We start from the raw sequence: 18186 nt of genomic DNA, 5'->3' as shown, positions 1-18186 counted from the left end.
GCCAATGGTAAACTTGATCAAGTTTCTCATTGATCGCTATGATATCAGAAGTTTTATTAGAGTCCAATGGATGTAAAAGCTGGATATCGTCAGCGTAGGCAAAGACTTGGAAATCCACAGATTGGCATAAGGTCATTAGAGGGGCAAGAAAGATATTGAATAATAAAGGGGAAAGAATAGACCGTGAATTGTGATGCAGTAGAAGCAGAATTCACAAAGACTGATGAATAATTATGTTAAATACAAGTTTTCTATGTAATTAATAACATAGTAACATAGTAGATGATGGTAGATAAAGACCTGAATGGTCCATCCAGTCTGCTCAACCTGATTCAATTTAATTAAAAAAAAAAAAATTTCTTCTTCTTAGCTATTTCTGGGCAAGAATCCAAAACTCTACTCGGTACTGTGCTTGGAGTCCAACTGCTGAAGTCTCTGTCAAAGCTCATTCCATCCCATCTACACCCTCCCAGCCAATGAAGCCTCTTCCCCAGCCCATCCTTAACCAAAAGGCCTGTAAATAGAAAAAAAACCCAACAATTAAGTTTTAACAGGACATAATAACAACAGAGTTGGGACTTATCAAAGTGAGAAATAAAGAAGGCACATATTACCTGTGAGTGAAATTTCTTCCACACCTCCACTAACATAAGTGGTTAAAGGTCTAATTATTTCCTGTTGCAAAGTATGCAGGGCACTGAAATCATCCGTCACATACACCATGTTTGGGTTAAATGCAATCTGTTCCAGCTCAGGCTTTTTGGCTTTCCCAAGTCCAATACAAAATGTCAAAATCCCAGCTCGAGCTAAAGCATTGGATGCTTGTAAATGTGGATCATCAGACCCACCTGCTACTAGTAACACCAAGATCTGTGGGATATTTCCATTTATCCTGCTGCCACCAGCTTCAGTGAAGAGGTTTTCAAGAGCAAACCTTAGTGCAGCACCAGTATTTAGAGCCATCCCACCTTTCAATGTCAATTGTTCCACACGGGTTAACACATCTGATTTGTCTGAGTACGCATCTAAACGGAATTCGGTTTTAGGTGTATCACTATATTGTACTACACCAATTCGCATTTTCTCTCTTCCAACATCAAGGTTGTTAATTAAACTCACAAGAAAGTTGCGCACAAATGTGAAGTCATCATTTCCAACGTTGACTGATCCATCCAAAAGGAAGATGATATCCCTTTGGTTAAATACTTGAACTGCAGTGGAGTACAGAAAACAATTAACATGACATCACAGCAAATTTAGCATAGTAAGATTTTATATTCATGTGTTTACATTGAGTAGACACATTAGTGAAGAAGCAAGGAACAGATAAAGTAGTGTCCACTCTCTAGAGAACAGCAGCAAAGAAAATGTTTGAGCACCCGACTGAAAACCGCTTAGATAACTTTGATAGGCAGTATACAGTATAAATGCCTAAAATAAATAAATTCATTCATTTCACTTTTGTTCCCAGTGGATACTATTGATAATATGATATTGACTTTTGATAAGATCTCTAGATGGATGCTATTGAATAGACTAAAAATTAACTCTCCAGTATATGCACATTTACAGTATATTTTAAATTAATCAGGAGGGAGGAGACTAAGGCCCTGATTGGCTCAGATACCTCAAGGGGAGGGGCCTTAGGTATCTGAGCCAATCAGGGCCTTAGGCTCCTCCCTCTGTATCCCATGTGTTGCATGAGAAGGGGTCTAAGGTCCTGATTTACTCAGATATCAGAACTTAGGCCCCTCCCTGGGAGGGGCTTTAGGAATCTGAGCCAATCAGGGCCTTAGGCTCTTCTTCGTGCATCACATGGTGCACCAGGGAGGGGAAGGCTCATCATTTTCCATGGGCAGGCCTTGGAACTGGAGGGACCATGCTTCCCTTCAGCTCCCAATGTCTAGAAAAGGTACGGTAGGGGGGTGAGGGAGGGTTCAGGTGAGCATCAGTAGCAGGAGGGAGTGTGCATCTCTCCTGCTTTTTTTTCATGGGAAGGGGGGAGGGGAGGGGATGGTTGGGGCGGGGGTCCAGGACCAGATGGAGATATGGCATAGGGGTATTCAGAGGGGTTGCAGTGCCAGTTCATGGGTGGGTCATTGGAGAGGACCATCAGTGCTGAGGGGGCTTTTTTAAAATTGGGGCAGATTGTGTAACGTTAAAAAAAAAAAAAGAAGAAGCCCTAACAACAGTGACAGGAGACTGCTTCCCCTGTCACTGCTGTTAGGGCTCTGTGCATGTATCAATCGCTCACTGAGTGATTGATCTGTCAGGTTTGCATGTATATGATTTATACCTCTGTGTAAATCATGTGCATGCAATATTGGTAGCGCATTGATCGCTGGTCCACAATCGGCCAACAGCGATCCAGTCACTATAACCGACTGACTTTAGTGCATCTAGCCCTTAGTCCTCAAAAGACAGTTTGAGGCTTTACCTTTGGGTCTGAAGCGGTGATGGATTTCTATGTGGTGCATACTTGTCATAAGATACTGCACCAGAATCTATAAGCAGATGAGAGTGCATACCCCTAGGTGTTATTGTCAGAGATGTATTATGTCATAAGCAAGGTATCTGCTTATGCTGTTTCCACCCGCAGAATGCTCTTGATTAAAAAATGGGCAGCAGATTCTACATCTAAGGCTGCTTTGAGTCTTCCTTTCAAAAGACAAATGCTCTTTGGCAAAAAGCTTGGATGACCAGTGTGGCAGATTGTAGTCCTAAATCATTACCTGACCAATTGCTCCAGGGGGATTGAATCGTGGTTCATTTCGTGGTTGCACATGGTCTTACCAATTAGCAGTGAGCGTGTGATATAAATCAGATTCTTAAAGTGATATCCAAGTTTGAAGTGCAATAAGCTTATATTTTTTTCTTATTTATTGTTTAACCATGAATGGAAACAAAAAATCTCACATGCCTATGTGCTAAGAAATGCTAATCCATTCAGCTTTTCCCTTCAAAACTGTAAAGATAAAACAATGGTGATCTACTGAAAGTAAATCTATAACTCCAAAAAAAGAGGTGGCTAATTACACAATGTATAGTAGGCTGGAAGTTATATTCACAAACATAAGCATAGTTAGATTTACCAGATGTGCACATATCATAGAGCTTTTGATAAAATTGGTCTTGATTCACGCCTTTACAGGTACATAATAGATTAAGCTAATTTGCATTGGCGGATCTGAAAATGGGCGATTGAGAGGAAAAATATGCAGTTTGTGCATTGGGTTGATAACAGCGATTGTCGCTAAAGCTATGAAAACAGATTTAGCGATGATCGCTAACTTTAGAGGATCTCCCAGTAACTCACAAAAACACTGTCACTGAACTGAACAAAGGGTTTTATGTATAGGAACTATACTGGAAGCAATTTCTATAAAAAAACAAATGTATTATTGATGTAGTGCTCGCAAGGAATCTGGTAGGACAGAACTATGATCAAAACCGCCATGCTATTACTTATAGATGCAAAGAGTGAACAGGATGCACTCAGTCGCTATATATATATATAATGCTTGAAGCAATATCCTTACAAAAGTTACAAAGGTCAGATGTAAACTAAGCAATGTGATATTTACAAAAATCTAATGAGCCAGAAATCTAAGGAGACAGAACAAAAGGGCACTTCAGATAGGGTACAGATAAGGTACAAATAGAGTCTCAGTGCGGTACTTACAAAAACTTATGAATTGCTAGTAAACTCAAAATCACAGCTCAACATGTAATCGCCAAGCAGTTCTGTGCAGATGCTCACAGTAAAAAGTATGCAAACTCAATCGCAATTAATATACTTGAGTCCCATAGAAAAAGTGAAACTAAGCGTATGCTCCCAGGGAGGTCAACACTCTACAGTAATCCAAATTTGTACGGCAGGGGACTTCCGGTTGACGCATGAACATGATGGAGCTTCCACTTCCAATTACTGATCATCGCTCTAATATCGCGTTTCAAGCAGATCTTAGTGCATAAAAGTTGCAGTTCTGTCATGTACGGCACTCTCTTAACCAAATGGCTTAAAAAAACCAAATCAGAACCTCAACCAACAAATAAATGGTTGAAATCTACACCTCCTTCACCAGAAAAAAATGGACAGGAGTGAAGACCACGAGGCTGACAATGACCCCATTTTGGCTGAATTGCAAAGCATCAAAACTATGATGAACTCACCTGAAATTTCTAAAGACATGAGAACAGAGCTTGAATCAATTCACTCCCAGCTCGATACTTCACAACAGCATTTTGAACAGCTTTCTCTCTATGTCTCTGCAGTGCAAATTCCGGCTGTTCGCACCAATTCCACTGCCATTCAGAAACTCATGGTCGACCTGGAAGAACTAAACTAAACCTTAGGTTTATATACCGCACCATCTCCATGGTTGTGGAGCTCGGCACGGTTTACAGGAATTGTAATGAGAAAGGAACTACAAGGAAAGGGCTAGATGAGGATCAGAGGAAAGAAGGAAGTTAGAGGGCTAGGATGTCAAATGAGGAGGGAAGTGTTAGATTTTTGAGAATAACCAGGTTTTCAGATGTTTACGGAAGGGTTGGAGAGCACTCAGGTTCCGAAGGGGGGAGGTAAGGTTGTTCCAGAGCTCGGTGAGTCTGAAGTGGAGGGAAGTCCCCAGTATTCCTGGGAGGGAAATGCCTTTTAGTGAGGGGAAGGATAGCTTCAATTTTTGGGTGGGTCTGGTGGTATTAGGGTTTGAGGAGTTCCAAGAAAGCGGAATTAATGGTGGAAGGATGCCGTGGACGATCTTGAAAGTTAGGCAGATGCATTTGAAGTGGACTCTGGGAATTATCTGGGAAGACATGGCAAATCGCTCTAGAAGGAGCAATATTCACATTCTAGGAATGCCTGAAAGTACCAAGGGGAAAGATGGACAAAGGGGAACCCATAGACATCATTTATCTCGACTTCCAAAAAGCCTTTGACAAGGTACCCCATGAGCGGCTACTTAGGAAGCTGTGAAACCACGGCATGGAAGGGAACGTACACAGATGGGTTAAACACTGGTTGGCAGGCAGGAAGCAAAGGGTTGGAGTGTAGGGCCACTACTCGAACTGGAGGAGGGTCACGAGCGGAGTTCCGCAGGGGTCAGTACTCGGACCGCTGCTGTTCAATATATTTATCACAACCTACAAACAGAGACGAAGTGTGAAGTTATAAAATTTGCAGATGACACTAAACTCTCTAGCAGGGTTAGAACTGTGGAAGAATGTGAGGACCTACAAAGGGACCTGAACAAACTGGAGGAGTGGGCGAATAAATGGCAAATGAACTTCAATGTAAGGAAATTCAAGGTCATGCATATAGGGAAAAAGAACCCGATGTTCAGCTACCAAATGGGGGATTAGTACTAGAGGCAAATAACCTTGAAAAGGACTTGGGTGTGCTGGTGGACACAACAATGAAGTCAACAGCACAATGCACAGCAGCCTCAAAGAAAGCAAACAGAATGTTGGGTATTATTAAGAAGGGTATTACAACCAGAAGAAGGAAGTCATCATGCTGTATCACGCGATGGTGCACCCAATACTGTGTCTAATATTGGTCGCCATACCTAAAGAAGGACATGTAGATACTTGAGAGGGTTAAGAGAAGAGCGACAAGAATGATAAAAGGTATGGAAAACCTTTCATACACAGACAGGCTAGAAAGAACATAAGAAGTTGCCTCCGCTGAGGCAGACCATAGGTCCATCCTGCCCAGCGGTCCGCTCCCGCGGCGGCCCATCAGGCCCATTGCCTGAGTAGTGGTCTATACCTATCTATACCCTTCAATCCCTTTTTCTTCTAGGAATCTGGGGCTCTTCACCCTGGAGAAGCAGAGACTCAGAGGAGACATGATAGAGACTTACAAGATCATGAAGGGCATAGAGAAGGTGGAAAGGGACAGATTCTTCAGTCTATTGGGAACTACAAGAACAAGGGGGCACTCAGAGAAATTGAAAGGGGACAGGTTTAGAACCAATGCTAGGAAATTTTTCTTCACTCAGAGGGTGGTAGACACCTGGAATGCACTTCCGGAGGATGTGATAGGACAGAGTACATTAAGGGGATTCAAAGAGGGATTGGACAAGTTCCTGAAGCATATGGGGATTGAGGGATATAGATAGAGGTAGAGATAGGATTATGGAAAGGTATAGATAGAAGAATAATGGGTATTGAAAGGTTTTAGACAAAGGATCACTTACAGGCCTGATGGGCCGCCACGGGAGCGGTCTGCTGGGCATGATGGACCGCTGGTCTGACCCAGCAGAGGCAACTTCTTATGTTCTTAAGATACCATGGCTTTCATCTCATCCTGGTTACCGAAGTTTCTTGATACTGAATTATCTCTTGCCCTCAAACTGGAATGTGCTCACCCTACACCCTCCAAACCCATTCCAGGTAACAAGCATCCCAGACCCATCATTGTAAAACTTCTCCAGTTCCAGCAAGCACTCCAGATCCTCACTACTGCTAAGGGAAAAGCCTCCATGCTACACCAGGGTCGCAAAATCCTCATCGTGCTGGATCTGGCACTTTCAACTGCTGCAAAAAGAAAATCCTTCTTGCTCTCCGACATGAGCTTAAAGACCTGTGTGCTCCAATGCCTTTGGAAACACCCACCTATAGTATCTCTTTGTCTGTGATCTAGAATTACTGTAACTCTTTTACACCCCACCTGACTTAACTTGTTTCAGTTGATATGTATTATCTTCTGTGATATGTATTATCTTCCGTGAAATTGAAGTATCATAATTCTTTACGGTTCCTGTAACTTACTCTTATCCTGTAATGTAATTCTACTGGAAATGCCCAGATATCTTCTATATTGTAATCCGCCTAGAACCGCAAGGCACAGGCGGAATAGAAATCCCTAATGTAATGTAATGTAAGTATGGACTTTTTTACCCAGCACATTTCAGAGTTACATATCGAAATCACACCGACAACTACTCGGAACCTGAGATTATGAAAAAATTGATTCACCAAACCAAGATAGGGTGACTTTTTCTCAACTTTATTCCTAAGTGACTTTGCTCTGCCATATATCTCAAACACTGCAGAGTTTAACTGTTAACTATGGGTTTGCTTGTTTTTTTCAAACCCATCTCTTAGTGACTGCTGTGTTTTTTTTACAACAGTTATGCTTTTTTTCCTGCTCTTCACCGGCTTTGCTGTATTTATATGCATGTGCATCTACTCCACCTCACCTCTCTTCTATACTGGCTTCATTCACAAGTTTATAATGACTCAATCTCTCTTGGCTTATGCAAATCTTGTTGTTTGATATGTATATATGACCCTCATTGATACTTACTGCCTTTATCTCTCCCAAACTAAGGGCTAGATTCACAAACCTGCCCAATCGGGACTGACCCATGCCCAATCCAGGCAGGTACAATGGATTCTCAAAAGTAGAACATGCAGATGGGGATGATCAGAGGAATGCCCCCATCTGCCTGCACGGATTGCTGGTGTGCAATCCCGATACATGAGCAGATGGTCTGCGCATGTGTCTAGACCCAGCCATGACTTTTTTTTTTTTTTACACACGGCTGCTAGCCAGGGCTCAGGACACTTTTAGCTCAGCAGCTGGAGCTCAGCAGGTCTCACAGGTCCTAAAGGCAGAAATTCAATTCCTCCTGCTCTATCGTGAAATGCACGTTTCTCTGCTTTGCAAATTAGAGTGACGCTGCTCTTCTGTTCAGTGTACGGAAGCCTCCCTACAGCGCTGCTTCAAATGATGAGCAGCGTTTCAAACCGAGAATGAAAAGTTGGTTATTTAAATGTATTTAAATGAGCAAACAGCATGTTTATTCTGGAAAATCTGTGTATCATTTAAAGTATATCTGGCCCTTTGCCATCTTCAAGAGAACTGAGACTGGGACGTGCAAGGGTAATATTGTACCCAGTTTTGGTTCTTTCCATGGACAGTCCCTACTCCCTGTCAGACTCACTCACAGGCTACTGGAGCATTCAGGACAGCAGGAGATCGGGACTGACGGCAGAGAGCAGGGCGGCAGAAGGCAGGGCAGCTGGAAAGAGCTTCAGCGACCGGTCCTCAGCAGTCGCTTGTTTGTAATTGGCCAGCCCAGTCAGTGTTGCAGAGTTTTGCTTAGTGAATCGCGTCCCTGCCTACTTTGCATGCTGTTACCCTCATTTGCATGCATGGATTGTAGGACAGTCGGCAGAGAGGTAAATGAATCAGGACAGAGGGAAATTTGCTCATACAGAGGTCGCAAACCAATCGATACACAGACGGTTTGCTTTGTGAATCTAGCCCTTATTTTTTCTTATCTAATCAACAGTTTTTTAAATTGTGTTCTCTGTGCTAATCTCTCTAACATTCTGACTCTCTGCGGCTAGGTCTTATGCAATCCTGCTTGCTCTTTCTCCGCTCTCTTGCTTTATCCAAGGTACTGATCTTTATTGCTTTGCCTATTTTATTACTGAGGGCAGGATTCACTAAACCTCCAAACCGTATGCGATCCATTTCCATTTGCATGCCGGCCGACCCATTCAGTAAAGGCCTGCATGCAAATGGGGACGATCGTTAGTACACCCCCCCTACCCACAGCCAGAGCGATGCCCGCTCATGCACACACCCTGACAGTAGTGACAGGAGAAGCAGCCTCCTCTCACTGCTGTCAGGGCTCAGCCCAGCTCAGATCTCTCTTGCCTGCTCCCGGACTCTCCTCCTCTCTGTTGCCGTTCCCTGCAGTGCAAGCCCGTGGTTTTAAAGCGGGCCTGCACTGTGGAGAATTGCGTCAGAGAGCAGGAGAGTAGAGAATGACACGGGGAAAAAATCTGTCTCCGTCACCGCCCCGTCACCGGCCCACCATCCTCTGCACCGCCCCGTCACCGCCGTTCCCTTCACCGCCCCGTCACCGTCACCGCCATCCCTTTCACCGCCCCGTCACCGCAACTGCCATCCCATTCACCGCCCCGTCACCGTCCCCGCTGCATCCATATAAGCCTTAGTACTGTAATATTTAGCTTATTCCTTTCTTATAAATCAAAGTTCCTGCTGCTGAACTAGAGAAAGAGATGTTCAGCTGGCAGGGCTTTGTTTATAAATTTTTATCAACCCAACTAATATACTATTTTATCCTAAAGCAATAAATAAATAAATAAATATAATTTTTTTTTCTACCTTTGTTGTCTGGTTTCTGCTTTCCACATCTTCTCATTGAATTCCTTCCATCCACTGTGTGTCTTCTCTCTGCGTCTTCCATTTGCTGTTACTGTGCCTCTCCCTTAACCCCCCCCCCCCCAATTGGTCTAGCACCCATCTTCTTCCCTCCGCTCCCGCATAGTCTGGCATCTGTCTTCTTCCCACTCTGTCTTCCACATTTCCCTTCGGGGTCTGTTCCTCTCCACCCTCCTTCAATGTCTGTCCTATTCCTTTCCACCACCACCCTTCCCTCCCTCCTTTACCATCTGTTCCTTTCTACTACCCTTCAGCTCCTCTCACGTGGCTTATCTATCTACCTTCCTCCCTCTTATTTTCATGGCACGTTACAATGTAATTTGTGCAAGCCACTGGAGCCTGCGAGCTCGGTCCCTGTCCCATCCCCACAAACCATCTCGCTTCTGTGCTCCTATTTTTTCCATTTCTAATATCTCCCCTATGTATCTGTCATTGCCCCCCCTGTGTCCATATACCATCCCCATGGCATGTCCCCTTTATGTCTCTGTCCCTATGCCCCATGCACATAATTTCCCCTCTTTCTGTTACCTTCCTGTGTCCAGATTTCCCCTATCTTCCTCTTCCATACCAGTGTGTCTCTTCTTTTCAACCCCATCTAGCTTTTTTCCCTCTTTCTTCCCCCCCCCCCCCTGCTTCTAGCATCTGGCTCACCTGCCTGTCCTTCCCTTTCTTTCCTGCTGTGGGTTTTTCTTTCCGACTTCATCCCCTTGGCCCAGAATCCTTTTCCCTTTCACTCCCTCCTTCCAATTTGAGCCGGGAACACTAGCGATCGCACGGTCCCTGCAGCTCACACCCGCCTGCCCAATCGATTCTAGTGTTTAGCCAGCTCTCTCCCTTCTCCTCACCTTAGTTTGTAGATTTTCTTTTTCGGCGACCCGCATGCTATCAGAGAGCCGCGCACGCGCGGCTGCTCAGTGTTCAATCTTCTGCTCTGCTGCAACTTCCTGTTTCCGGTTGCGTCAGAGCAGAAGATTGAACACTGAGCAGCCGCGCGTGCTGGTCGCCGAAAAAGAAAATCTACAAACTAAGGTGAGGAGAAGGGAGAGAGCTGGCTAAACACTAGAATCGATTGGGCAGGCAGGTGTGAGCTGCGGGGACCGCGCGATCCTTCATGCCTCACTGCGGGGACAAGACCATTCACCGCCCCGCGGGCGGTGAATGGCCTTGTCCCCGTCGCCGCAGCGACTGCTAGTTTTCTTCCCCGTTTTCGGCGGGTGACCCGCGGCTAAAATGCGGTGGCCGCGGGTAAACCGCCACCGTGTCATTCTCTACAGGAGAGTCCAGGAGCAGGCAAGAGAGATCTGCCCGACCCGCCCCCCATGCCCCAATCTCTCCTGTCTGCCCTGCTCTGCCCAGATCTCTCTTGCCTGCTCCCGGACTCTCCTGCTCTCTACCACCATTCCCTGCAGTGCAAGCCCGTGGTTTTAAAGAGGGCCTGCACTACAGAGAACGGCGGCAGAGAGCAGGAGAGTCTGGGAGCAGGCAAGAGAGATATGCCCAAACCCCCCCCCAGGCCCCTATCTCTCCTGCCTGCCCTGCTCTGCTCTGCAGCACCGCCTCCCCCCCCCCCAGAGAAAAAAGCAAGAGGGATGCCAATTCCCTCCTGACATCAGTGTTAAACAAAAACAACAAAAAACAGTGCAGCACAGCACTCCCCCCCCCCCCCCCAACCGGCATAGTCCACCTCCGACACGGAACACCCGACCCGCCACCAAAGTTGGGAGCTGGAGGGGTGCTCAGTCCCTACTGCTCCTAGGTCTCCCACCCCCTGGCCCACCCTTGGTCAGCCCAGGTAGTCGGGCCTGGCCCACCCACCCCAGTACCTTTATAGTTGTTGGGAGCAGGAGGGGCGCCCAGTCTCTCCTCTTGCTCCTACACCGCTCAAAATCTTCGGGAGCAAAAGGAAAGTCCTCCTTCTCCTGCTCTCTGGCCAGCCACAACCCCAATAGCTTCCTTAGGCCCCACCCCAGCTGGGGTACCTCAGCCAATCAAGGACTTCCTTAGGGAGGAGTCTAAGGAAGTCCCTGATTGGCCATTATTTTACTAATTTGCATGGGATGATTGGGATAGGATCGCTACAGGCGTTAGTGAATACTGCAGGAGGGAAATCTGGTCATAAAGGGCTCGCAAACTGATCAGTACACGATCGGTTTGCTTAGTGAATCTAGCCCTAAGACCTCATTACATTGCAGTTGTACTCTCCTATTTGCAGTAAAATAATGCTATCTGTTACCTTTTCAAAACCAATTATCCCATGACAGAGTTGGCTCCCTGCATTCTCTTTCTTTTTCAGGAAGAATCTAGCTGTATTCACTTCACTTAATTAAGCTTTAATTACCTTTCCTTCCCTTAAGTCTAACTGTAACCAGTTTATAGGGCAGCCAAATTTTCTTCTTGTTTAGTTTCTCCTCGGCAGGTTTGCTTTGTGGGTCCTGTTTTAAGGGGCACTTTATCTAAATTGCACTCCCTGCTTGTCTCTATTGTTTCTCTGTGTAAAGACAGCGAATCTTTCTGTCTTGCTGATTTCTCCATTGATTCTATTTAAGACATTATCTCAAATAGATTTACTGTCTCCCTTTCTCTAGTGGGCAAAGCCAGGTATACTACAATTTGTAGCTACTTCTTTTTTTGTATATCCTCAAACTATTGCTTAGTGCTTCCCACTGACACTAATCTTGCCGATCTCCTTACTAAACAATCTGTTTCCCAATTGTTATATTGCTTGATCTCTGCTGTTTTCTCTCATATCTATATTTCTTGAACGGAGCCTTCTCCCGCCCTTTCTTCTCTCTGCTAATACAACTAATCCTTTTATCCCTGGATAACAATTTTGCTTATGCTTGGCTAGATGCTTTTTGATGCAACCATTGCTTTCTTTAGACATTCCTCTGATCTGTTGTCCTTACTTTTCAAGTGAACTATACTGTTTATTTATTTTCCTACTAAACTTCTAAATTCCTTGTCCTCACATGATACATATTCTCGTTCTAGTTAATTCTCTTATTATCTTTTTAATGTACCAAATGTGCTCTTCTCATTGCTGTTTAACAATATTTCTGATATTCTCTGTCAAACCTCTATCTTATAAATGGAGCATGCTCCCACCCTTTCTCTCTTCAGAAAATGCTGCCATTTTCAAAATACAACACACCCTTACTTATATTTTTCACTTCTTACCTGATAATTGCAGCCATCTATCAGGGTAACTTCTCTATATCTAATAATTCAGTTCCAACAGTAAGAGTGCTCTCCTTATATTAAAAGGTTGGGGTTTTTTTCTCTCTTTTTTTCCCTTATACAATTGCTGTTGGTTTTATATTTATTCCTTTGGGTAACTGATGTGGCTATGCCTGACTTGCTACTCTCACTATTACTACTGATCTCTTTAGAAACATCTCAGAATAATTATCTCTAATGCTCATATGATTAATAATGATTTATATATTTTATATATATGAGTGGAGAGAGTGCTTCCATATTTCCTTTTTTTCTCTCTCTCTTTCTTGCTCAGGCATCTAATTTTGCTGTGTACTGTATAATTACCTGTGCTTATTACTTTTTTCACGCTGTCCGCATCCACATGTCTAAATATTCTTTCGATGTCAATGCATATGTCTCTCACTGTAGGTTTACATCTTCTGTCCTGATACAGACAGATAATAGATTTTCCTTGTGATTATTATACTATTATATTGCCATACTTGAACAATAGCCTGACCTGCTATTTCTCCACCAATGCTAATGATTTCTTTAATCATCCCTCAGGATCATTGTTTTTTTCTTTCTATAGGAGTACTAATAATTTATGCTTACCCTGTTATACTCCTCAAGTTACATATTTACTTATGTTTTATACCTTTCATATGGGTAATATAATATATTTGAATTTTGTCAGCCCTTCTATTCAGCTCACCATCACAAAGTGTATTGTTTGGCTGCGATTCCCATATACACAAGCTATCTACCTGTCTCCTAATATCTCCACATACCTCCAATAATTAAGCCGTTATTAAATATACATACATCTTCCAATCACAATCCATATTCAAATTGAAGTCACATGGTTTCTTAATTCTGCCTTACTAGTATTTTCCTTAGCAACAGTGACTTCACTCATCACATCCTAACTCATCAATATTCACCCTAACCATGTTAATGGATGAAAACTTTGTCCTTATACACAGATGTATTATCTCTACACCATCCAAACAAATACTGGAATAAAATTAGGTTTACCAGAAACTGTCTTATGTACTAAACAATACATTTCTGCAACCACATGGTTATAGTCACATGGCTGTCCCTAACTCTTCAAACGACGAATAGGTCAGTATGGCTTTTTGTTTATTTCTAGGAGTCTGCTATGTTATTGCTCCAACATCCTGTTTCAATCATTAAACCATAATATTTTGTTATGAGTAGGGGGAAAAATATGTACTATGCAAGCTGTGCTGTCTCCACTGTTACTAGTTACAGAAAGATTTCCATTGTTCAGCTGCATTTCCGCATAGTATTGTTGTCTTTTGGGGTCCTGCCTAGGAGTGTATCTAATGTTTATGTTGGTTACAGGGGCCCTGTTAGTTGTAGGACCCCCCTCCTGTTTGCTACACAATACAATTTTCCCCACCAGTTTAACTTGTTCTCTACATTATAGAATATAATATCCCACTACAATGCTTTCAATAATTATACTAGCACTTTCCTTGATAATGTTATTGCATGGTCTGGTTATCTAATGATAGCTTTTGCATTTATTTCTTCTTATGCATAAGCGTGCCTCCCTTCAGTTATTGTACCTATTTTTAACTTCAATGCCTCCTTATTACTATATTTGATATTAGTACATCACTGGTAATTTCCATTACTTGTTCAACTATTTTTGAGAACTCTGCTATTAAGGTTGGGGTATCTCAAATGTCCCTACTAGCAATACTGCGTTTATCTCATGTTTATTGCTTATTTATATTATTCCAATACAGGTGTTAATATCTTTTCTACATGATGTACTTACATAAGATATATACCTTTTTCTTAACTTAAACTTCCAATATCATTGGAAGTAGGTCTTCCTGACCCTTTTGGTCACATGTTTAACAAACTGGTTTGTGCTCTTTTCCTCACCTTGCCCTGGAGAGGGTTCTCCTCAGCATATCACCCCTTTGTCACTTCTGTACTTGCTCATCTCGTATACTATCTCATAGAGGGTATATTTTCAATATCATAATCTACGCTCATAGTCTTTTCACTAATGAAAATGACTTCCCTTAAATTTGCCTCATGGAATGCCAATAGCATAAATCAAGCCCTCAAATGTAAAAAAAATTATGGATTACCTTCGGCTGAAGGATTATGATATTCTTCTTCTACAAGAGACCCATCTTAATTCAAAGGAATGTTCTCTCTTTAAACCTCCGAGATATAACACCCAAAAAAGAAAAGCGGTGTCTCAATATTGTTCAAAAATAATACTAATATAAATATAAATTCTTTACCAATTATCTGACGATGAAGGTCTACATGCTTATCCATTTTGAATGTTTACACACCTGGGCCATGGTGCGCCCTCACCTGGAGTACTGCGTCCAGCACTGGTTGCCATATATGAAGAAGGATACGGTACTACTCGAAAGGGTCCAAAGAAGAGCGACTAAAATAGTTAAGGGGCTGGAAGAGTTGCCATACAGTGAGAGATTAGAGAAACTGGGCCTCTTCTCCCTTAAAAAGAGGAGACTGAGAGGGGACATGATTGAAACATTCAAAATACTGAAGGGCTTAGCAGATAAAAACAGATTGTTCACCCTCTCCAAGGTAGGGAGAACGAGAGGGCAGGCAGTGTTCCCGCTAAGCTGCGCTGGCGTGCACTGGCGCACAAAATATTACATCGCAGCGCACAAGTTTCTCGTCACAGCGCACACACGTGCTTGCAGGCAGGCGAGCTGGCAGTCCATGTAACGCGTCGCAAAGGTAAGGGGAGGCTGGGGGAGGAATCGGACGTCGGGGTGGGGGTGCGAGCAGGGAGGGGGGCGATCAGAAGAGGCGTACGGCAGATGGCAGGGCGGCGAGAGGAGAGTCGGGTGGGGGGGGGGAGTAACACCGGAAGAGAGCGGCAAATCCGGGCAAGGCAAGACTTGCAGAGGCGTACCTAGGGGGTGCGGGGGGTCGATCCCGACGGTCCGCTCAGCTCGCCAACAAGGAGAGGCAGCCGGACTCGCGTACGCTCCGACCGCCTCTTCTTGGGGATGATGATGAAGATATTGATGATATCTAACTTGAGTGAAGAATTGATTCCATTCCAGTTTCACAACAATTATTCTACAACATATTGAGTGAACTCTTCTCACTGAAGGCAAACTTTGTGCCCAATAAAATGGTTTTCAATATTTTGTTTTAATGTATTTATACTTTTGTGTAGAAGCTGGAATTGATAGATTGTCTAGAAATTGAAAGCATCAAACGTATTGTCTTCTGGACTGTTTTTAATTTACAGTTTACACATATGGATGTAACAGACATAACTACATTTGTTGTAAAACATTTATTAAGATATCATTTCATCCCTACAATTTCTGTAGACTGTTTTAAAATAAATTTGAGTTTTTCTGGTAAAAAAAAAAAAAAAAATAAAGAATTTTGTACTTTCAAGAATTAATGCGTTGTTTTGTGTTCTTAAAAATATTATTTAACGTTATTTAATTTAGCGTGTAGGCCTAAAATTCCTTTGAATACCTCGTCCTCATGTATCAGCAACTTTGACAACATATTTATTTGGCTCATAACTTGCTGGCGCCCGATATTTTTAGCTCACAGTGAAAAAAGTTTGCTCACAACACCCGCCCGCTTAGAGGGAACACTGGAGGGCACTCTCTAAAGTTGAAAGGGGATATATTTTGTACAAACGTAAGGAAGTTCTTCTTCACCCAGAGAGTGGTAGAAAACTGGAACGCTCTTCTGGAGTCTGTTATAGGAGAAAACACCCTCCAGGGATTCAAGACAAAGTTGGACAAGTTCCTGCTAAACTGGAACGTAGGCAGATGAAGGCTGGACTCATTTAAAGCACTGGTCTTTGACCTGGGGGCCACTGTGTGAGTGGACTGCTGGGCACGATGGACCACTGGTCTGACCCAGCAGTGGCAATTCTTATGTTTTTATGTTCTTACTTTCTTTCATGATAACACTGAGGGAAACACGTCTCGAATTTTCCAATTATCCCCTTCTCATCGGCGGCAATGTCAATCTTCCCCTCGACTCTACATGTGATAGACATTCCTCTACTCAATTTAGTACTACTAAAATGGGAAGGAGCTTCACCATATTATCCAGGATTTAGGACTTTGTGATCCTTGGAGAATTTTCCATCCGGCTGAGAGTTCCTTCACATTTTATTCGGCCCCACACCGATCATACTCCAGAATTGATTTTTTTCTCATATCAAGAATATTATTTCTACAGATTTGTGCTTTCACAATACACTCCATCATCTTATCAGATCACGCTCTGATTGGTCTTCATCTGGAACTACAACATGCCACACCTAGACACCAATGGAGATTGAATACATCCCTCCTCTCCGAATCCACTTTTTTGGATAGAATACACTATTTTATCTCAGAGTTTTTCCTTAACAATCAGGATTCATAAGAACATAAGAATTGCCACTGCTGGGTCAGACCAGTGGTTCTTTGTGCTCAGCAGTTGCTCCCGTGGCGGCCCCTAGATCAAAGACCAGTGCCCTAACTGAGACCAGCCCTACCTGTGTACAATCTGGCTCAGCAGGAACTTGTCTAACTTTATCTTAAATCCTTGGAGGGTGTTTTCCCCTATAATAGCCTCCGGAAGAGCGTTCCAGTTTTCCACCACTCTCTGGGTGAAGAACTTCCTTACATTTGTACAGAATCTATCCCCTTTTCACTTCAAAGAGTGACCTCTCGTTCTTCATACCTTGAAGAGGATGAACAACCTGTCTTTATCTACTAAGTCTGTTCCCTTCAATATCTTGAATGTTTCGATCATGTCCCCACTCAGTCTCTTCTTTTCAAGGGAGAAGAGGCCCAGTTTCTCTAATCTCTCGCTGTACTGCAACTCCTCCAGCCCCTTAACCATTTTAGTTACTCTTCTCTGGACCCTTTCGAGTAGTACCGTGTCCTTCTTCATGTACGGTGACCAGTGCTGGACGCAGTATTCCAGGTGAGAGCTTACCATGGCCCGGTACAGCGGCATGATAACCTTCTCCGTGTTCGTGATCCCCTTCTTAATCATTCCTTGCATCCTATTCACCCTTTTCTCTGCCGCCGCACATTGCATGGATGGCTTTATCGACCTGTATGGGAAGCTTTCAAAGTAAGTCTCAGAGGAGAAATCCTCAACTATACGTCATGGAAAAGAAAAGATGAATCTTCCAGACTAAACTCTTTAGAAGCTGACATTTCTACACTGGAATCACAACAGCTTAAATCGAAAACTTTAGCCTTGTCACCTGAATTGATAAAGAAAAAAGTTGAATATAATCTATCTCGTAATAAAGCTCAAGAAAACTTTTTGCTTTCATGATCAGGCAAATACATATCCAATAAATCTGGTTGACTTCTCGCTAAATACCTTGCTAACCGCAAGCAACGCGCTAGAATTTCTTCTCTTAACGTAACAAACGGATCAATTCTCACTTCCTTTTATGAAAATCTAAATTCATCCTCTACTATTAACACACCCTCAATGAGTGATAGTTTCCTTCGTGATCTCCCACATCCTTCCTTATCACACTCCCAGGCACTGAAACTCGGTGTTCCGATCAATGAAGATGAAATTATATAGGTCATAAAATATTTATCCTCATACAAAACACCTGGTCCTGATGGGTTCCCTGCAGAACTTTTTAAAGTTCTTTCTCCAGAACTTGTACCTATCCTGAAACAGTTATTTATATATCTTTTTTTCACAACCCGAGGACCAAGGCTGTTTTACGAAAGCTCACATCATAGTTTTAC

The 18186-nt window shown here is 43.1% G+C and overlaps 1 protein-coding gene across 7 annotated transcripts in view; it reads right to left on the bottom strand.

The window, feature by feature from the left end:
* Positions 1-18186, bottom strand: part of COL6A3 (collagen type VI alpha 3 chain) — a 1265605-nt gene that overhangs the window by 1072655 nt on the left and 174764 nt on the right. For 6 of the 7 annotated variants that reach the window (XM_033946673.1, XM_033946674.1, XM_033946675.1 and 3 more), the window contains one exon: positions 615-1211. The exons of the other annotated variant lie outside the window; for it this stretch is intronic. In XM_033946673.1, coding sequence (XP_033802564.1) covers positions 615-1211 — 597 coding nt within the window. The remainder of the gene's footprint in view (positions 1-614; positions 1212-18186) is intronic. 7 annotated transcript variants of the gene reach the window in all.

The sequence above is a fragment of the Geotrypetes seraphini genome, chromosome 5 (assembly GCF_902459505.1).
Source record: "Geotrypetes seraphini chromosome 5, aGeoSer1.1, whole genome shotgun sequence".
Lineage (NCBI taxonomy): Eukaryota > Metazoa > Chordata > Amphibia > Gymnophiona > Dermophiidae > Geotrypetes > Geotrypetes seraphini.
This window is presented reverse-complemented; position numbering and strand designations above follow the sequence as displayed.